The sequence below is a fragment of the Haliotis rufescens genome, unplaced genomic scaffold (genome assembly GCF_023055435.1).
Source record: "Haliotis rufescens isolate VD_foot unplaced genomic scaffold, xgHalRufe1.0.p SCAF_5, whole genome shotgun sequence".
In the NCBI taxonomy this organism is placed as follows: domain Eukaryota; kingdom Metazoa; phylum Mollusca; class Gastropoda; order Lepetellida; family Haliotidae; genus Haliotis; species Haliotis rufescens.
Genome location: NW_025964223.1, coordinates 60,049,334 through 60,072,094, shown reverse-complemented (window position 1 = coordinate 60,072,094; position 22,761 = coordinate 60,049,334). Strand labels below are relative to the sequence as shown.

Here is a 22,761-nt window from a genome sequence, read left to right as displayed (position 1 = left end):
AGGTCTGTCATACAATTACTCTAACCTCCAGGTCTGTCATACAATTACTCTAACCTCCAGGCCTGTCATACAATTACTCTTACCTCTAGGTCTGTCATACAATTATTCTAACCTCCAGCCCGCCGTGATATTGCTGGAATATTGCTAAAAGCGGCGTAAAACCATACTCACTCACTCTAACCTCCAAGCCTGTCATACAATTACTCTTACCTCTAGGCCTGTCATTCAATTACTCTTACTTGCAGGCCTTTCATACAATTACTCTTACCCCCAGGCCTGTCATTCAATTACTCTTACCCCTAGGCCTGTCATTCAATTACACTTACCTCCAGGCCTGTCAATGCAACTACTCTTACTTTCAGGCCTTTTCAAGGTTATCTTGTATTGAAGGCGTTTACAAGAAAAACATCTGAATCCCAGTCATTTTCTAGTGCATGCAAGCCTGGAGACATGTCTCCTGATTTCAGTGGACTGTCAGCTATTATGAATAACAACTCAAGACCACCTCCTACTTGACTGTACAGTCGAACAGGTACTAGCTAGTTATGTTCTCAAGATTGATCAAAACGATGACCTGCTACTCTAAACCACTACTCAATTGTAAGTGACTACAGTGATAGTGCACAAAAAGATAACATAATTAATATCAAATAATTATTTCCAACTCACTCAGACCACTCATCCACATCCTCGTCTGAATGATCGGATGCAGAGAAGAACACCTCCTCACCTGAAACATTAGGTCAGCATGTTGATGCACAGCCATTTTACAAAAGTTTTTTTACTGGACTATCTCTTGTTGAGATAACAACAAGCATAAATTACATACGTACACTTGATAAAAGTACCTAACTGTCGGACCGCCTCCGTGGTCTAGTGGTAGAGCATCCGCCCGGAGAGAGGAAGGTCCGGGTTTGATCCCCGTCCGCATCATACCAAAAGACGTTAAAAGATGGTACTTCTTGTTACCTGTCTGGCGCTCGGCATTAAGGGGCTAAGACAATGACTGGTCGGCTCGGAGTCAGTATACTGTGTCTGAGTGGGGTATTCATGTTAAACTACAGCATGGTATCTCAATGGGCTAGTACTATAAATTGGCATCAGCCAAGACTAGTACAAGAAACCACACACACACGTGCATGCATGTCGCTAAATGATTGCAATAATCTTGGACGCGACGTTAAACCCAATTTCACCTCACCTCAGCTAACAGTCACATCAGTAGGACTTACACCAGAAAACACAGACCCATGAGGCCCTGTAGCTCACCTATGACTGGCAAGGTTTTAACCACTGGAATCATCCATATCATTCATTTCATAGTCCTTCCGAATTCAGAGAAGTAAACATGTAAAAAGTGACCCTGGATGGCTCAGGTTAGATGCACTACATTTTCAAAAATGTTCCAAATGTATATTTTCAAGATGGCTGCTCGCACCAGCTGCACTCACCAGCACTATTTCTGGATAACTGAGAAGAGAGGACATTCTCTTTCTTCGTCTTCTTCCTTCCATCATTCCTCATCACCACCTTCCTCCCAAGCACTGAGCGTCGCATCCTCCTTAATGTGTCAACATCAGGCTCCATCTGGGTCTCTGATGGATCCTATAGTAAGACAGACATACATTAAGGATGGAAACAAGGGTAGGAATATACTTTGAACAATCTTACCTTCATTTTGTCTCACTCGTCTCCTTGAACCTGATACAATATACACTGATCATGATATTCATCAAATGCTGTAATACAAGAGACAAACATCTTTCAGAGGATCTTGCCCAAGTTTGATGATGACCTTGTTATATATAAGGCAATCATGAATTAATTATTAGCTTCCCATTCACACCTGCCTCACATGATTGTTGTTGAATACAACGCCCTGCAATATTCCACCTATATTACCGCGGCCTTTAAGTAATAAAGTCTTAACCAGACAATCCAGTGATTGATATTGTGAACAACAATCCACGTGTCATGTTACAATAACATGCAAGCAATCAACCAAGTCACCGAGCATGCCACCGATCCATTTGGTCGCCTCTTAGGACCAGCATAGGTTGCTAGGGATCAGTTCTAACCCGGAATCCCCTTGACTCACAACCAAACACATGCCTTGCATCATTTACAGAAGACAAAGAACACATCAATCTGTGTTCCCTTCTTTCTTTTCTTGACGGAATACACAATACATGAAATCCAATCAAACATTTGTGCTTCATGTAATGCACTCTTGGTGGCAGCCCATGCACACACCATACACAGGCATTAATCTGAATGCAACATTAAACCCCATTTCACCTCATCTCACACCTGCTCAAACAGTTTCTTTATAAATTCCTCCCACCTCACATTTAAAAAAATACAATTGGATGAAAATGCAATTATTCATTGTGGTCTGATGATCAAAGCATGTAGCAGATTGATAGAATATTGAACAGTATTTTGATAGACATTATGGTTATCATATATAGTAATACAGAACAGTGAGTTACAGAACTGTAACTGAGTGACTAGAGTGAGTGAGTATGGTTTTACGCCCTTTTTAGCAATATTCCAGCAATATCACGGCGGGGGACACCAGAATGGGTTTCACACATTGTAACCATGACGGAAATCAAACCTGGGTCTTTGGCGTGACAAGCAAACGCTTTAACCACTCGGCTACCCAGCCGCCCCACTGAGTGACTCGAGACCCCATGTGTGGCGAATTACTTTCTTCACATTAAGGTGACGATGATCATACTGTTCAATCAGGTCATGATTATAGGGGGGGCACGGGTTGCCCAGTCGTCTAAGGCGCCGCGATTCGCTGTGCAGAGTTGCGTCCCTTGGGCACGCCAGAAACCTATGATTGTGGGTTCGAATCCCGGTTCGCCCCGATTATGTTTCTAGGTTTGTCAGCACCATACCCGTGCTCGTGGGTTTCTACGAAGTGGTAAACCTCTGAGACCTGCATCACTTTGGGCTTTCCTCCCACATTAAGCTGACACGCCGCGATATAACTGGAATACTGTTAAAAGTGGCGTTAAGCCCAACTCACTCACTCACTCAATCATGATTATAGTGTTCAAAGCCGCACTAAACCCCAACTCACATCATCTGTCGGAGACCCAATCATAAATCAAGGACTAATGACAATGAACAAATCATGTAGGCATAAACTGCCTTAACCATCGCAACATTATGAATGAAAAATCATGTTTGAAGACTCCATTATTAAACGACTTAACAGTACTTTGTCAGAACAATTTATGACAAGTTTATTTCAATAAATAAAGAATGAAGGATGTTATTTCAACTTTGCACTTTGAATAGCTAAGACACATGTAAAAAGAACACATTAGTCAACAAACACATTCTCACACATCGTCAATACTTCATGGGTTTGTATATACATTCCTCCATCACTAGTGAATACATATTGCTTAGAGTTGGTCTTCAGCAACTCATGCATGTCGTAAGAGGCGACTAACGGGATGGGTGGTCAGACTCACTGACTTGGTTGATGCATGTCACTGTATCCCTTACGTAGATAAATGCTCATGATATTAGTCACTGGATTGTCCGGTCCAGATGCAATATTTACAACAACCGCCAAATAGGTGGAATATTGCTGAGTGGGACACGACTGATCCTGTTCACACTTGGTGTTACCATCCTGAAAGTCTGATGATGGTCACTAGAGAGATAAAATAAATCTTGTGAAATCTTAATGATAAATGTGTCAGTTGTGGGGTGTACAGTATTTTATGCGCTGAACATATATGTACACCCTTTTTTGAAAACTGTGCAGGACGATGGCTGCATAAATGTTCGGTTTTTGCGGGAAAAGAGTCAAATTTGCAGAAATCTCGCAATTCCGCATCCTAGAAGCAACACGATGTACATTCTATGACCTCTGTCTCCATGCAGCTCAGTATTCAGCTCATAAAATACCATACACACTGCAACTGAAGATCACTGGGCTGAGCACATGCTGTGTTCCCTCTCGCTAGAACCAGGCCTTTGCTTGAATCGTTGGTTAACAACCGCGACTACATCTCATGGCAGCCATATGTATACATGGGTGATGGAGGAGCATAGTGTACCGGTATTAAAGCAATGAAGGATTGACAATGCTGTAAAAAGACTTGCTGAAAAGTGCAAGAATTTCATAGAATTGGTTAGTCTCTCAGGCAGAAAATCTGCAGGCTGATTGGTTGACCTTTGTAAGCCATAGCAAGCAGCTCCTGGCGTCATGCAAATACTAAGTGTGTGACAAGACATTGTCAGTAGGGAAGGACATGGGCATTCATGACACACATACTCAAGTGGTAATTAGTCATGTGCACAATCATTCTAGAATGGTGAAACAAGAACGTCTTGAAGGTAGAGAGTCACACATGCACAAACATTTTGTTGCAACAATTATTAACTTGTTGAAAAAAAACATATATCTGTTTCTTACTTTATCCTTAGTTTTACCATTTTTGGCGCCACTACAAGATACCTGAAACGGTTCATACAACATGGTAATACGGAATAAAGATGCTTCATGAGGCCTGCTTGGGTTCGTGTGTGTGTGATACGTGTTCATATTTGGTCATAAAGTAGATACAGCATTTCTTTTAATGAGGTGTACGAGGGTGGCTGGAATGTTCTGTTAGCACACACTTAACAGTTCGCATGTATTAAGAACAACTCTATCCATGCTTACAGGTTGCATCTGAACCAAATACACAATGAGGCAGCATATTTCTATATCTGCAAGCATCATACTGACTTAGCATTCTCTGTTGACGAAAACCCACAAAATTGGCTACCATGCAGTCATCAAGTATCTCTAACTGAAAAGGCTAACTCCTACAGCCTTCCATGCAGACATCACAAAGGTCGTCTTGGAGTAGACCCAGCTGATTTTGTTGAGCGATTTATAAACGTGGCTAAAAAAAACACTTGATATCGGAAGTAGAATCTACAGATTTGAGTGATTGATCTCTGACTTAAACAATACTATACTACACAGAAGCAACAAACTTTCATGATTTCAATGAAACTTTCAGTCAATCAACACTCTGCCATGATTGGTCAATCAACTCTCTCCCAGAATCAGTCAATCAACACTACAAGGTTCAGTCAATCAACACTACAAGGTTCAGTCAATAAAAACTACAAGGTTCAGTCAATCAACACTCCAAGAATCAGTCAATCAACACTCTTCCAGAATCAGTCAATCAACACTACAAGGTTTAGTCAATCAACACTCCCAGAATCAGTCAATTAACACTCTCCCAGGATCAGTCAATCAACACCCTGCCAGGATCAGTCAATCAACACTCTCAAAAGATCAGTCAATCAACACTCTCCAAAGGATCAGTCAATCAATGCTCTCCCTGGATCAGTCAATCAACACCCTCCCAGGATCAGTCAATCAATGCTCTCCCTGGATCTGTCAATCAACACTCTCCCAGGATCAGTCAATCAACACTCTCCCAGGTTCAGTCAATCAATGCTCTCCCTGGATCAGTCAATCAACACCCTCCCAGGATCAGTCAATCAACACTCTCAAAGGATCAGTCAATCAACACTCCCCCAGGATCAGTCAATCAACGCTCTCCCTGGATCAGTCAATCAACACCCTCCCAGGATCAGTCAATCAATGCTCTTCCTGGATCAGTCTATCAACACTCTCAAAGGATCAGTCAATCAACATTCTCCCAGGATGAGTCAATCAACACTCTCAAAGGATCAGTCAATCAACACTCTCAAAGGATCAGTCAATCAACATGCTGCCAGGATCAGTCAGTCAACACTCTCACAGGATCAGTCAATCAACATTCTCAAAGGATCAGTCAATCAACACTCTGCCAGGATCAGTCGGCACTACATCTTCATGATCTGTGAGCGCAATGCACAACTGCAGGTACAGAGATGAGATGCCTTCCTCCACTGCAGGAGGATGTACTCACCAGGGGCACGGCGGGCTGGATGATGATGCAGCTGTCGACCATGTCCTCGCCGAGGGTGGCCATGCTGGTGCTGGCGGGGATAGGGAAGTTGCGGAAGAACGACATGAGCAGCAGGAGGCGCTTGTCTGAGATGTTCAGTTTCATGGTCGGCAGACTGGCAACAAGCTTCTGCCTGAAGAGTGAGTGAGTGAGTTTGGGTTTAACACTGCATTGAGGACAGTTCAATGTAATGCAGGGTGGAGGCAGTGAGTAGCAGCAATTGTTTTTTCCCGTACTTTATTGCAGTAATGTCACGGTGGAGGGATTCTAGAATGGGATGAACAAATAGGGCCCACGCGTTAAATACTTTAAACTCTCTGGCCTCATTTCCACAAAACGACCTTAGCACTCTGACAATCCTAAGTCTGTGGCGACAGCTCTAACGTCGCTGTGTGGAAATGGACCCTGGCGTCAACCCTAACTGTGACTGTGATATGTTGTTGATGGTGGGTGCAGGTGATGGACGACTCACTGTGGCAGTTGCTTGTAGTCTCTGCGGACAGCATTGAAGAACGCCACAACCAGCTGCACGCTGGGAAGGATGTGGTAGTCTGAGTCGGGCTGGGTCTGCGCTGTGTGCCAGTCATCACCTGGAGGCACAATAGCTCATGGTTTCCATACATGCATGTCTCGATTCACCCCCCACTCCCAAAACTGACAAAAATGTATATATTAGAATATAGTATAATATTAATAATTTCATAACACAGTAACCATGGTAATCCTAGTAATTATCTTCACATTTGTTTTATTTTTACTTATGTCAAGTTTCACCAAATTTCTTCTAAATTAAACATGTCCCTCTGCTAGACATTAATTTGTAAGCAAATATTTGTAAGCTTAGAAATTGAAAGACATCATGTAATAAAAATTAACACTGACAGATATTCATAACATGCATATGAAAAGGTCTTTCTTTTTGTATCCTTAGCCCTTTGGTTCTTCAAATTACTCTATAAGTTACAAGCTGCATGTGCAGGCCATCTTGGCACTAACATTGTCATAGCTCCTTACTTTAACAAAGATTTACAATTGCCATAGCACTGTCTCCACTTTGTGCAATGCAGCACATTATACAAGAGGTCACTTCGACCTTGACCTTCCTCACCTGAGTCTGCCAACAGCACCTTGACGTCGCTCACTGTGATGTTAAACTGGTCATACAGGCGGGACTCAATCTCCGACATCGTCGCATCCTGCAAACACACGTATATATATCAATGATTGCATAATTTAATCTCTGTGCACTGGGATAGACATGCCACTAGTATGTTAGCCTATTAGTGAAAATCCAGTTTCTGAATAAATCTAGTGATTTTACAGAAAACACTTGTCCAAAATGTGCATGAATTAGTTGGATATGACCAATGGTGTTAACCGGTGAGCAGAGTTGTGTCCTTTAGCCATGCCAGGATCAGCTGAATATATGTTTGAATCTTAGATATGCCGATTGTAACAAAAAGATTAAAATTTGGTTGATTGTTAATCTTTGTAATGGACAGAAGGCTTGTGGCCGTACAACCCCTCCACGTACTGCTTCCGAGAACAATGGGAAGCTGAGCATTACTACAAGATATCATCATGAGTTCTCTAATTTAAATCTAATCACAACATCCTCATCTGCATATGGACCACACAGTTCTTTCAATGTTGAGTCTGTACTACAGTTATTGGTATAAAAATATACATTGGGCAAGAGCCACTAACTATGTAGGTTGTGTAACACTTACTTCAAGGGAGACATCTTTTGGCTGTAATTCACTTTCTATACGCAGTGTTCCAAAATCAGCTATCAAAACATTTCCTCCTCTGAAAAAGGAAAACATTTTTTAAATTAAGAATAAATGTCATGGGGCCCCATTACGTTAAGGTTCATGAGTTCCAGAATTAGGGCTTCCTAGATTTAAATACTCCATAATGGAACTTGCTTTTTCTTCAGATGAGAGAAGAGACGTCTTGACGAGCATGTATCTTAACATGCATTCCATAAAGCTGAGGTCAGTTTGAAAAGAACCCTGTACAGAGTATACGGATTGAAGGAATGAAACCATGGTAAATGTCTTCTTTCCAGACACCCTTTCACCAGCTTGAGAAACTGGCACTGTTCCTACAATTAGGTAGTCACCGGACTGGTAAACAAGGCTAATCTATGGATGTCTCCCAGATATAAGATCACAAGGAAATGTGACTGAACTGAGTCTTCATACAAAGATCAGCAAATGAAAAGGTTGTACATCAAGGGGGTCCGGAACCCCCTCCTTTTGAAAACCAAATGTAGCTTTTGAAAACCAAATGTAGTATGTTGTAGGCAGTAAAATTGACTGAGAGAGGACTTTGATATTTGGGGCCCCTCCCTTTAAAACATGCTGGATCCACCCTTGCATTGTTTGTTTGTTCCTAATCTCATTAAAATCATATCTAAGTTCTCGCTGCCGCTAAACAAAGATCTGTGGACATCCCATTACGGGTCACTTCAGAATGACCTTTCGCGAACTTTGACAGACCACTGAAACAACTAACAAGAAGTCGACATCAGCCAATTAGAAAGCAGCTTTCTCGAGCTTTACGGCACTTGTTTCAACCTGGCGACTTCCATTTCAGACTACGCTTGATCAATATGTTGACACAGTTCTCGATTACAATTTTGAAAACTGAACAAACGTTCCGGAAGGTCTAATATATGGTTACAATTGTATGGCAGTGCTTCCCACATACTGTGCAATGCCTCCTCCATTCAAATGTTTATCCCACGGAAGCAAGAGATAGACAATAATTTTGACAAAATCAGTCGTATGGGCCGTAAATGTCATTCGGAATACCCCTTGTTAACTTTTTATGAGGTTGCATGATTAGAAAACACATTCCAACTGTCACTTTCATGATCTGGTAAGCGACACTCTGATTGGTCGGATGAAACTCTGTTCTGACGTGACCCGTTATGGGATGTCCTCAGATCTTTGTTTAGCGGCAGGGAGAACTTAGATATGATTTTAATGAGATTAGGAAGAAACAAACAATGCAAAGGCGGATCCAGCATGTTTTAAAGGGAGGGGCCCAAAATATCAAAGTCCCCTCTCAGTCAACGATAGCGAGAACTAAGAACTGATTTTAATGAGATTGGTTTGTTCCTTAACGCCTGTAAATAATCCAGTCTGGACCAAACAAATCAGTGATATAATGATCACGTGGACCACTGGTCCAAGATGTTCAGATACGATGACACACAATCAACTAAGTCACAGAGCCAGACCACCCAATCCATTAAGTTGCTTATACGACAAGCGTACCTATTCTACCCTGGACTCCACCTCCACCTCTGTGTGGTTTAAGGTCACATTCAGGTAACTATGAAGCCCTTTATAAAACCTGGGAATGTTTTACCTGTGCAGTGTACCAAACTCGGGCACCACGATGTACGGGGATCTCATGTTCAGGGCGACATGCACCGTCTGAAACACAACACAATCGTACACTAGAGTAGAAAGTTAGAGAAAGTTCATGAGTGGCTTAACGGACATAAAAACATGCAGTTGATGAATTTATTCAAAGAAATTATTGTCATGAAAATCAACGCACACAAACCAACATGATAAACCATCATCAACTGATAAATAGACACAAACTTTGTAAGTGATAGTGGCAATGACATATCAGTTTGACGATGGTTTGCTATTTGTTCAGTACATTTAAGAATTAAGTGCAACTCCACAGTCAGCAATATTACAGCTATATGACTACGGTCTGTAAATAATCGAGGGTGGACAAGACAATCCAGTGATTAACATCACGAGCATCAATCTACTCAATTGGGATACGATGACATGCTTCAACCAAGTCAGCGAGCCTCACCATCCGATCCCATTAGTCGCCTCTTACGACAAGGTTAGGTGCCTTTTACAACAACATGGGTTGCTGAAGACCTATTCCAACCCGGATTTTCACGTATCAATATTTTTTTAGATTATGGAGGTATAAAAAACAAGAAAATAAAAAAATTGAAATGCGGATTTACACAGTGTGCACACAGTTTTTTAACATTTATACCTCCATTAATGTAAAAACATATTGAAGTCAAATCTTATAAATATATATGTCAACAATAATAACTTCACAGACTGCATATTTAATCATTAACACAATTTTCTTTTATAGACAATGATATGAAATCAGTGACACTGTTCAGCACAATAATGCAGCACAAGCCCCGCCCAACTATTATCAGCCAATCAGGAAACAGCAGTCAGTTAGAAGGTGTGGATATTTTTTTTTTCCAGTTTATGGAAACATCAATGCAGAACATTTTGCTTTGTTACCCAATAAAATGAGATGGAATTACTTGCAATCATTTGTACGGACATATTATCTCTAAATACCTTGTGCTGTTCTATGGCATACTGCAGCCCTGCCCGGCTGTACTTGGCTACTTCCTGCAGCGTCACCATGGCAGCAGACCTCATGTCCACCCCTCCATGGGGGACGTTGAAGAAAGCCGTGACCTCCGAGATAGAGTGCTGGAAATGTATGTTACACTGCATCAAACTGACACAAAAATATACCTTGATAAGTATGTGTTTGTTGTTTAACACCACACTCGGGAACATTCCATCTATGTGATGGAGGCGTGTTAATAATCAAGTCCGAACTAGACAATCAAGTGATATTGTGAGCAACAATCCATGCCTTTGGGAAATGAAAACACGCTATCAACCAAGTCATTGAGCCAGACCACCAATTCATCTGGTCGCCTCTTATGACCAGCCTAGGTTTCTAGAGGCCTATTCTCACCCAGAATTCCATGGGCTATATACCTTAATACCAAAAAACTCACGAAGTACCCACTGGGAACAAACATCTGCCCAATGTCTGTTAGACTCATAAAATAGCAATTAGCATGGAAGACTCATGACACTCAGGAACTTCTCACCTCATCATAAACAATCTCAACTGGCTGAATGTTGAGACTGAGGGAGTAGTCTGCATCCACGTAGAGCGGCTTCACCTCGAAGTCCAACGTGCACACCTGGTTCACTGAGGGGGCTGGGGACACAAGTATTGCTGATAAATATTGACATAGAGGATACAATAAGCATGAAATACTCATATCCCCCGCCAATATGACATGTCCGTTGTGTGCAGGGCAAGAAATATTGTACGTTCTTCAAGATCTGCTCCGGAAACAAGCACTACAACCATTTTCAGACTAAGTCAAAGTCTTTGCTGTGAAAACTCGAAAAATAAATTTAAAAAAATTCCCAAACTTTCAAAAGGCACCAGTTCACCACTAGACCTAACCATGTGATAAGTTTGGTTTAGATATCTCTCATGGTTTTGGGGTTCTGCTTTGGAAACAAAACGTGACGGACGGACAGCACCTATTCCTTTATCCTCTTTCCACATTGTGGCGGGGGGAATTAATGATCTAACCTTTCTCACATACAGTCAAAACAAGATCTATCTTATGAAACCCTGATCAATCTATTGATCTTTAGTTCTACCATTAACACAATGATCAGATTATCATTACTACTTGATAGGAATCCTTTAGGCTGGTACAGGGACGTGAACGCACCGTAGACTCCGATGTCGGAGGTGAGGATGGGGATGAGCTCGTGTTCAATGGAAGCCCCCTCTATGGAGAAACTCTCTGTGTTGGAGGAGATCCTGAAATACAGACACAGACGTTATTAGCCGAGTATGTTTCTGTAATGAAGACATGCTTGTGTAGAAAAACATCCACACATCCAAAAAAGAACCTAAACTTATTGGGGGTGTTGGTAACAGTTTATTTAGCAAGCAGACATTGCATTGAGGCATGGAGCTTATTAAAAGTAGTTCCTGCTAGGCTACCTCATTTCCATATCTATCAGATCGTGATACCAAGGTTATTGGATTTACAGCACTGACAGCTATCCATTATACGTTGTAGCAGCTGACATGTACACCACACAACAAACTGATTCACCAGATACTTTGACAGTGGCATGCACAAAAGTATCATGTATTTATTTTCGTGTTGAGTGGATCAAGACAGAACAAAAAAATATCCTCTGTGGATTCTGCCTGGTTGTAAGCAAGTTTTGGAATAGACCCTTTTTAATGAAAACTGTACCTATTAAATGAATTCACTGTTTCACAAGACATCCTATGTCACCATGAGTTTCACAATATTGTGCAACAGTGATTGAGAGGGTGAGTCCGGTTTTACGCCATTTTAGAATGTTCCAGCCATAGCAATGCAGGGCACACCAAGAACTGGCTCCACAGATTGTAGCATGTAGGGAATCAAACCCAAGGTTAAGGTGAGAAGAGCCAACACTTCAACCATTAGGCTACCGCAACTCCCCTTTACAGTGGTGAAGTTGTCAAATTCAATGTGACGAATGTACAAGATTTTTTTATCAGGCAGCATCTGGGTAACCATTCTTTCCGACCTTTGTTATGTGATACAGTTAGAAATGGCAGATTATCTGCCATGATACTATTCAGCCAAACGTCAGCTGCATCTTCTGCGAGTCAATACGTAAATAGTTAATGTCTGGTACTCTGCATCAATCATGTAACCATGACACCAACTGTGAATTCCTGTAAATGACTATCTCCAAGACTGCCAGGAATGGTGTCACGCTGACCCACCTGAAGGCACCGGTGGCGGGTCTGTCCTCCCAGGTGGCCAGGAGGTGAGTGACAGACACCTGCAGGATCTTCTTGCTGTAGTTGACCAGGGACACGCAGCAGCTCTTCAGGATCACCTGCACCTTGTGCTTCACATACTGGAAGAGAGAGGACACTGACAAGACCTGGACTCACCCAAAGTTGTGTTACACCAGTCAACAGCAGTCCACTCATATCTGACCTTGGTCAATATTCTAGCTACCGTATTCGACGTAATAAGCGCCCAGGGTGCTCTCAAAATTGGAAATAGGGGGCTCTTATTAGAATATAATTTTAGTGAAAAAAACAAAGTTCAAAGATAAATTTCGTGGTTTATGCTGACAGCCTGGAATGTTTATGTATGACAGATACATTTTTCCAGAATTTAATTGCCCATGATTAAGGGTGCATATAACACACGAGTGCATATTATACGCGAAAAAATAAGTCTTGTGTACATTGATCAATCGGAAGGGGTGCCAATTGGGATTGTTCACTAGCCAATATATTAGCAAATATCGCCGTGGGCGCTTATTAGAGCGGGGCGCTTATTACGTCAAATACAGTATTTTGTGATGGTCAATGGTGAACAATGGTCATCACTAGGGATGGCTATTGATACGATTCATAGAGATCGATAATCGTTAACTAAATATTGATCAATTATTGATAAATATCAGAGAAGTAACTTTGGGCATATACACAAAAAAGAATTCTGAAAGAAATCAACATAGTTCACTCCACTGGTGTGTGGTGCACATTTTTGCATGGATTACTTTATGGACATTTGAGATATAACAAAAACAGCTACTTTCCATCTTCAGCAATTGACATTATTGATAATAACAAGTCTGTTTTGGTCAATCTAAACTTACCAGAATAGTTTATGTTAGATATTATCAATGACACTATTTTCATATTGATAATAATTAATATATCTTCCCATCAACGATAATTCCGATTATCGATCTTTTTTGCCAGCCCTAGTCATCACTGAATGGGTACAATGATACACTGCAAATCTGGTAAATACTGAACTACCCAATCTCCACTTTACAGTATCAAAATTAGTATTAGATTGGCCAGTAGTCCCCTAAATGTTACACAGTAAGGGAAGAGAATAGGACTTCAGCAACCCATGCTTGCCGTAACAGGCGACTAACGAGATGAGGTGGTGAGGCTGCATGTCATCATATCCCAATTGTGTAGACTGATGCTCAGGATGTAAATCACTGGATTGTCATGACATGATCTGGTACTGAACTGTTCTCTTACAACATTAATGGGGAACTAAAGACTTATTCTGCCTTCAACAAGTAACCATTGAGGTTTTCATATAATCTAGCAACACTGCAAGACAACACTGAAGAGGAGACAAAGAATTGCCCTTACACATAAAACTGATGAGCGGAACTGAAATGAGGCATCATGTTTAACATTTGTTGGTCAGTGTGTTTGTTGTCCAACGCCGAACTCAGAATATTCCAGCTATATGACGTCAGGCTGTAAATAATAAAGTCTGGACATGACAATCCAGTGATTTACATCCTGAGCATCGGTCAACACAGTTGGAATATGATGACATGCAGCCTGACCACCCCCTCTCGTTAGTCGCCTGTTACCGCAAGCATGGGTTGCTGAAGACCTATTCTCTACCCTTACTATGTAACATTTAAGGGACTACTGGCCAATCTAATACTAGTAGCTGTAGGAACAGGATTGTTCATGCCACACTCGCTGCACCCACTCACCTCCGGGGCATATGTCTGGGTATTTGCGTTGATGTCGTAGCCGATGCCATCATACAGTTTCTCCTTCTCCTCATTGCTCAGTTTGTCCAGCCAGTCCTCTGTAAGGGAGTTACAAGGGTTATACACCATATCACCCAATTCTCAATTCTTCAATATACTGCCCCAGTCTTAAATTGTTACCCACATGTCCTTTGACATCAAGTACATCATCACTTGTTGATAAATTTATCGGAGCCAGTCATTACCCCCAAGGTTTATCCGAATTCGCGGTATCGTGAAGAGTGTTATTGTGAGGAACAACTGTAGTTTAAAAGTGTTGATATATTTGATATCAAAACACACAAGGGTAAAATTCTAATTATCACCAATCACAATTACACCAATCCAACAAACTTCGGTGGCAGAGAGATTAATGATGTAATTTGATTGTGATGTCATATAAACCGCTGACATCACAATGGTCTGCAAAGCATTGTGATGCAATTTCATATTGCAGTGATATTGCCTTTGAAGCCAGTTTGGAATGATAAATTGGAATATCAATACTAAAATTTGATGAATTACAAAAACAGAATAAGTGAACTTGTATCGGATTCAAAATAAAAACAAACTCACGTGTCTGCTTTCCAGTTATTTCAAAGTCATCCACATCTTCACTGCTACCAAACCATGAACTAAACCAGCCCTTCTTTTCTTTCTTTGGTCGATGCTTGGCTCGTTCAGGGGCCTCACGGGCAAACTGGAAACATAAGATAGACTCAGAAGTGATATATTCTCGCTACAAACGGGTTGATAAACTGATGTATAGTGTCACAGCCTTCAGGCGAAACAAAATACAGTCTTTGTACTGATTGGAACATGCTGCTTATTTGTCTTGGGCAGTTAAATATTGTCTACTCAATCTAGTTGTGTTGTCAGCCAAGAGAAAACAACGAAATGTGATGGAACAACACCACTGGTATTTGCTATGCTTAACATGTAGAGCAATATGCACCCCTCTCAAGCATGTAGAATGTCCATTAACCTCCACTTTGGCATGATCTCTCTGGCCAGCAGTGAATACACTCACCTTCACCTTGGCATGTTCTGTTGCCACCAGTGTGTACACTCACCTCCACCTTGGCATGTTCTGTTGCTGGCAGTGTGTACACTCAAATCCACCTTGGCATGTTCTGTTGCCAGCAGTGTATACAGTTACCTCCACCTTGGCATGTTCTGTTGCCAGCAGTGTATACACTCACGTCCACCTTGGCATGTTCTCTGGCCAGCAGTGTGTACACTCACCTACACCTTGGCATGTTCTGTTGCCAGCAGTGTATACACTCAAATCCACCTTGGCATGTTCTCTGGCCAGCAGTATATACACCCACATCCACCTTGGCATGTTCTCTGACCAGCAGTGTGTACACTCACCTCCACCTTGGCATGTTCTGTTGCCACCAGCGTGTACACTCACCTCCACCTTGGCATGTTCTGCTGCCAGCAGTGTGTACACTCACCTACACCTTGGCATGTTCTGTTGCCAGCAGTGTATACACTCACCCCTACCTTGGCATGTTCTGTTGCCACCAGTGTGTACACTCACCTCCAGCTTGACATGTTCTATTTCCAGCAGTGTGTACACTCACTTCTACCTTGACATGTTCTATTTCCAGCAGTGTGTACACTCACTTCTACCTTGGCATGTTCTATTTCCAGCAGTGTGTACACTCACTTCTACCTTGACATGTTCTATTTCCAGCAGTGTGTACACTCACTTCTACCTTGACATGTTCTATTTCCAGCAGTGTGTAAACTCACCTCCACCTTGGAATGTTCTCTGGCCAGCAGTATGTTGGATACATCCAGATTTTCCTCCAGCTCCCACATCTTACTCCGAATGGACTCATGGTCTGGTCGTTCTAGGCTCCGCTTGTAAAGGTCCTTATACTTCCGGTATTGGTTCCTGCACAATTAGCAAGCATACTCAATCAATATGAGGAAAGTATTATTTCAAATATTATTTTCCTTTTCATCACAGATTTTACAGTACCTATTAGCAAGGGAGTATTCAACTATGTACCTGTGTTCTTTAATTCTCTCCCAGGAGTAGGGACGGATCATCTCCTCCAAGATGGCTGTGTTGGCATAATGCCACCATGACCTTGGGCTGACCTTGAGAGGGATGTTGGGGTGGTACTTCCTGTACCGCTGGTTGATGCTCATAAGTTGGAAAGACTCACTCAGCGTCAACAGATTCAGGAACTGAAAAAAAGTTACATATTAACCAGTGAGGTTTGTGTGCAGATGATAATGTTCCAGCAATAATTACAGCCTTCTTGTCAGACTCAAAACCAACATCTGGTTGTGACAGACAGTGACAGTTGGCAATGTATTTAACCATGAATGTGTAAATTACCTTTACTAAAACAATTTCTCACAGATCACAAATCCTGTGTTTCTTAAAGTCATATCACTTCATGAATTCCAGGATACAATACATCTTTATGTTTGCTTGTCATTACAGTAGTCCAGTGGGGATGAAGTGGCCACAGTAGGATGTGCAGACTCTAATCCTGTAATCCTGATACTGCAGCTACTGTGACGACCTGGATGATTGAGCAAGCATTAAACATTATTCAAGCCCCCTGTCTGTACAGGAGGACCTCTAACTCCTCCAGGGTGAAGTCTGCACCATAGAAGGACAGTAGGACCTCTAACTCCTCCAGGGTGAAGTCTGCACTATAGAAAGACAGGAGGACCTCTAACTCCTCCAGGGTGAAGTCTGCACCAACAGGTGGACAGGAGGACCTCTAACTCCTCCAGGGTGAAGTCTGCACCAACAGAAGGACAGGAGGACCTCTAACTCCCCCAGGGTGAAGTCTGCACCAACAGGTGGACAGAAGGACCTCTTACTTCTCCAGGGTGAAGTCAGCACCAACAGAAGGACAGGAGGACCTCTAACTCCTCCAGGGTGAAGTCTGCACCAACAGGTGGACAGAAGGACCTCTCACTCCTCCAGGGTGAAGTCTGTACCAACAGAGGGACAGGAGGACCTCTCTCTAACTCCTCCAGGGTGAAGTCTACACCAACAGAAGGACAGAAGGATCTCAAACTTCTCCAGGGTGAAGTCTGCACCAACAGGTGGACAGAAGGACCTCTAACCCCTCCAGGGTGAAGTCTGCACCAACAGAAGGACAGGAGGACCTCTAACTCCCCCAGGGTGAAGTCTTCACCAACAGAAGGACCTCTAACTCCTCCAGGGTGAAGTCTTCACCAACAGAAGGACAGGAGGACCTCTAACTCTTCCAGGGTGAAGTCTTCACCAACAGAAGGACCTCTAACTCCTCCAGGGTGAAGTCTTCACCAACAGGAGGACAGGAGGAGCTCTTACTCCTCGAGGGTGAAGTCTGCACCAACTGAAGGACAGGAGGACCTCTAACTCCTCCAGGGTGAAGTCTGCACCAACAGGTGGACAGGAGGACCTCTAACTTCTCCAGGGTGAAGTCTTCACCAACAGAAGGACAGGAGGACCCCTAACTCCTCCAGGGTGAAGTCTGCACCAACAGAAGGACAGGAGGACCTCTAACTCCTCCAGGGTGAAGTCTGCACCAACAGGAGGACAGGAGGACCTCTAACTCCTCCAGGGTGAAGTCTGCACCAACTGAAGGACAGGAGGACCTCTAACTCCTCCAGGGTGAAGTCTGCACCAACAGAAGGACAGGAGGACCTCTAACTCATCCTGGGTGAAGTCTGCACCAACAGAGGGACAGAAGGACCTCTAACTCCTCCAGGGTGAAGTCTGCACCAACAGGTGGACTGAAGGACCTCTTACTCCTCCAGGGTGAAGTCTGCACCAACAGAAGGACAGGAGGACCTCTAACTCCTCCAGGGTGAAGTTTGCATCAACAGGTGGACAGGAGGGCCTCTAACTCCTCCAGAGTAAAGTCCTCACCAACAGAAGGACAGGAGGACCTCTAACTCATCCAGGGTGAAGACTGCACCAACAGGACAGGAGGACCTCTAACTCATCCAGTGTGAAGTCTACAAACACTCATTCACTCACTCCTCTTATGCATCACCTCACCTGCTGCCTGGACAAGAGGACCTCTATCTCCTCCAGGGTGAAGTCTGCAAACACCTTTGGCAGGGAATTGTTCTCGGTGCTGATGATCAGCCTAGCCTGGGCTGTGACTGGTTCTATGACTGAAACATATGTCATATGTGGGTGATTACAAACTTGGTATATCATAACAGAATTCAGCGTTCACAAAAATATCAACCTTTGAACAAATATTAACAAATCAAATGAAACATATTTTACTCAGTTTTACTCAGATTTTGCAGCAGCATTCATTGATCTATTATCAAGGAATAATCAAGAGTAAGATCAACAAGAACATTTTATGTCTGTATCAAAGTATTTGCTAAATAATCAGAATACTACTGGATAACAAAGTCTAGAAACACCTGCACAATGGACATGAACCTGGACAGAAGGCCAGTCCTAACTACCCTAGGAGTTCCAGAATATTGCATGACTTGCTCACAATCTTAAAGCATCTTATTAAGCAATGTGACCCCTTTTTTTGAAAGAATTCCTCAGTTTCCTCACTTTCATTAAGGTTAAGTGCAATGTGCGAAATAGCTGCCTGTGGTAAGCAAAATATCGGTTGGGCCGATGATTCTGAATTGTCCCTAGCCTGACAAGCTACAGAGATATTTACAGTGATGTTTTTTATGCACACATTTTGTAATTAAAATATACAATATACACAAATGTTCTTCTGTTTCTGAAGATCAATACATCCATCAAAACTACAACATAAAATAAATATCCATAATGTATCAAGTTTAGCCCCCTTCATAATATTTGACTCATGATTTGCAATTTGGGCTTACTTCATAGATACCATAGCCGGAGGAAATTTCTGGTGAAATCTGAAACTGTCAGGTAATTTTTGCGGCTAGCTAGCCTAACTGACCTGCAATATTTTGAAACTATTTCACACACTGGTCAAATGGTGAAGCTGCAGTTCATCTGAAATTTGTTTACCAGTAGTACATGCCAATATCATGGCCTTTATCTCGACTTTCCACAAATCTAAAGTCAATGAAGTGTAAAGATTGCATGAAGTCATGTCATGTTAGGTATTTGGGATGGGTGGACAGGATTAAGCTGAAATAATGTGTGAAGATCAAAATGACTTTTAAAAATAATATTGGGGTAAATAAAATATTTCATCTTGAAATATATCTGGCATGTTGAAGCAAGTGTATTCGGCTAGGTAAAATCAGCTTTCACACTTCAGAGGTTCAAAACTTAATGTGCTGATTCAACAATATTGAATACTGACAAAGATCAGAATGGCACTGTCTAAATGCCACCATTTGTCATACACCTACCAATCGTATCAAAACACTCTACAGATCTTACACTGCTGTTGGTCTGGGCTTCACAAAGTGATTTTAGTGAGTGAGTTTGGTTTAAATTAAGCCACTTTGAGCAGTATTCCAGTTATATCACGGTATGTCAGCTTATTGTGGGAGGAACACCCGAAATAATATAGGCCTCAGACATTATCACTTTGGTGAAACCCACGAGTATGGGTACGGTGCTGGCAAACCTAGAAACATAATCAGGGTGAACCGGAATTCGAACCCACAATCATAGTTTCTGGTGTGCCCAAGGGACACAATTCTGCACAGTGAAATTGCAGAGCCGTAGACAGCTGGGCCACCCGTGCCTTCAGTGATCTTTATGCAAAAACCCATGTGTATATTAAAACCAAGACTTATGACAGTCATATCACTAACATCTCTTTGTGAAGCAGAGCCCTGTTTCTTACAGTGGTATTTGTGATGTCACTGATGGCAGGGACACACAGACAAATGTTCCAGCCTATGATTCTACACATTCTACATTCTCAATAGGAACTGGACACGAATAGAAACATTTCATATTTTCTTGTGTATAGTTGGCACTTTTGTGTGCATAACACATGCAGACAATTGGTATTGATTATTTTTCCCCAACGCAATTATGGAAGAAAACATGTGTACAGCTTACTGCTATTTCCGGCTTATTTTACAAGCAAACTACACATGTGAAACTAAATCTCTGCATATAAAAAACTGCCTGCATAACAGGATATACAACTGAAATTATCATCTTGTGATGTTTTATTGCAAGTTTCACATTTCCTTTGACCATTATCTACTGTTTGTTCACCTAAAGCCATTGATGTAGGTTTTGCCTGTGCACAATGTATTAAATAGCCATTTGTCCAGAAACTTGTACCCAAAAAAGCAAACTGCGCACTAGGCTCAAGTGTGCCCTATATACAAGAAAATACAGCATGTAGAGCATCACATCAACATGCAGGTGCTTGTATCTAGCGGCCACATGTTTCATCCATCACAAAGACTGCGTGTAAGGACAATATGGATGAGTGAGTGAATTGCACGTAATGTTCCATAGAGATTTTAGCCATAGAGTTTGGATCAGTATCTTATACATTAGGAATAAAACTTTGGTGAGCCTTTGGTGAGCATAATTAATACATTTGTTATATTCTTGATATATGATATTTATGATGAGGAAAAACAAGGTAATAATGTCCTTATCATATGTCATTCTCAAAAAAAAAGAGAACTCACTGAAGGAACTTTTGAAATGTGTTTGAATACAATGCTACAGTGAACCACTCCCCTTTTCCAAATGATCTGAAGCCATGTTTGTGTAAAGAAACATCAACACATGGAAACACACCCATCTAAACTTGTTGGGGGCGTCAGGCAACAGCTTATTTAACATGGAGCTTATTAAAATTAGTTCCCGTTAGGTAACCCAATTTGCATATTTATCAAATGGTAATATCAAGTTTATTAGATTGGTATAACACATTGATAACACTATCCATTATATGATATAGCTATACACTGTTCAGTCGGTACCTTAAGCTGACCAATGGTTGATAGCAAGAGCACACAGGTTGAAAATGAGATGCCCCACCAACGACAGAATCTAACAGTTTCAGCCCACTAGTCCTTATTTTAATAACATATAGCAAAACCCCTAAAAAGGGAAAATTTCTCTTAGTCCTTAGGAAACCTTAACTATTGGGCAGTTTGGCAAGGACTACAGGACTAGTGCCAATTTCTAACACTGCCCACTCTTTACACCAAACTAGGGAAGTGAGGACTACTTTACACTCGCTATATGACACAGGGACAGTTTCAGACCAAACAGCTGACTGCAAACTGACAAATTCTATTCCGAATCTATACATCACAATCAAAGTGGAAATCACCTGATACAAACATACAAACATGAACATATACACATGTGAACTACCAGTATCGGCACCTGTACCAGTCAATGATCACTTATAGAAATAACTAGAAAACCAAGTCCCAAATCCAATAGGGGGGAGGAAGTAGAACACAAAAGATAAAAATAAACATCATCATAGGTTTCAAACCAGACTCTCTTTCCTCGACACATTTCAGAATTCATCCTAAACCAGGCTGAGCCCTTCAGTGGCTGCACAGGTAAACAATCATCAACAGGTGAGCGAGAGCAAATGAGAAAAGCACATTGCGCAAAAGAAGCTTCTTTGGCATTGCATTTGAAACCTTACAGCTACCAACAGAAGCAGGCAGGAACTCGGCACAACTTACTTGATCCCTTCTTAATCATATTTTTCACTGAAACAACAACAAATATGTCTGAAACTTTCTTACTAGCTTAAAAACTGATGGAATTGGTTTGAAAAATCAGTGGTAGAAACTAACAGTTTCAGTCCACTAGTCCTTATAATGATAGCATATAGCAAAACCTTTAAAAATGTCAAAATTCTACTAGTCCTTAGGATACCTTTACTATTGGGCAGTTTGGCAAGGACTATAGGACTAGTGCCAATTTCTAACCCTGAAAATGGGCCCAACAAATACATGAAATGAACCAATCATTAAACGTTAAAATACTCCAGCCAAAACAAAATGTATTAAGCAATTTAACTTAATTGAAACCCACACTAAAACAATCAAACTAGGTGTGTTAACTTTCTGCAGCATGGACACAGCATGGCTAGACACTTTATACAGAAAGCCAAGCTGTTAGATACTGAGACCCCCTCCAGATATAGGAATGCGTGAGATGATCCACGATCCTTGTCTGCAAATGATATCATTTGTTGATTGCAACTGTAATGAAAGCAAAAAATGTGGACTCACTGAAATCAAAGTCCTCCTGGAATATGCTGTGAGAATCTATAGACATTCTTAACAGGTTCTGAAATGATAAAGTTGAGAATATAACAATCTGGCAACATGTGAGTATCTGAAATTAGACTTTACACACCCTAAACACTGCAGATAAAACATACAGT

At 41.7% G+C, this 22,761-nt stretch overlaps 1 protein-coding gene across 4 annotated transcripts in view; it reads right to left on the bottom strand.

The window, feature by feature from the left end:
• LOC124140364 (vacuolar protein sorting-associated protein 13A-like) overlaps positions 1 to 22,761 on the bottom strand; it is a 154,670-nt gene that overhangs the window by 79,639 nt on the left and 52,270 nt on the right. For all 4 annotated transcript variants that reach the window (XM_048384082.1, XM_048384084.1, XM_048384083.1 and 1 more), the window contains exons 9-25: positions 22,607 to 22,664; positions 18,456 to 18,574; positions 16,452 to 16,633; positions 16,190 to 16,334; positions 15,005 to 15,128; positions 14,390 to 14,487; positions 12,621 to 12,757; positions 11,557 to 11,648; positions 10,912 to 11,024; positions 10,361 to 10,498; positions 9,369 to 9,436; positions 7,718 to 7,796; positions 7,096 to 7,183; positions 6,460 to 6,577; positions 5,949 to 6,120; positions 1,452 to 1,605; positions 670 to 730 (exon numbers count right to left, since the gene is read on the bottom strand). In XM_048384082.1, the coding sequence (XP_048240039.1) occupies positions 670 to 730; positions 1,452 to 1,605; positions 5,949 to 6,120; positions 6,460 to 6,577; positions 7,096 to 7,183; positions 7,718 to 7,796; positions 9,369 to 9,436; positions 10,361 to 10,498; positions 10,912 to 11,024; positions 11,557 to 11,648; positions 12,621 to 12,757; positions 14,390 to 14,487; positions 15,005 to 15,128; positions 16,190 to 16,334; positions 16,452 to 16,633; positions 18,456 to 18,574; positions 22,607 to 22,664 (1,946 nt within the window). The remainder of the gene's footprint in view (positions 1 to 669; positions 731 to 1,451; positions 1,606 to 5,948; positions 6,121 to 6,459; positions 6,578 to 7,095; positions 7,184 to 7,717; positions 7,797 to 9,368; positions 9,437 to 10,360; positions 10,499 to 10,911; positions 11,025 to 11,556; positions 11,649 to 12,620; positions 12,758 to 14,389; positions 14,488 to 15,004; positions 15,129 to 16,189; positions 16,335 to 16,451; positions 16,634 to 18,455; positions 18,575 to 22,606; positions 22,665 to 22,761) is intronic.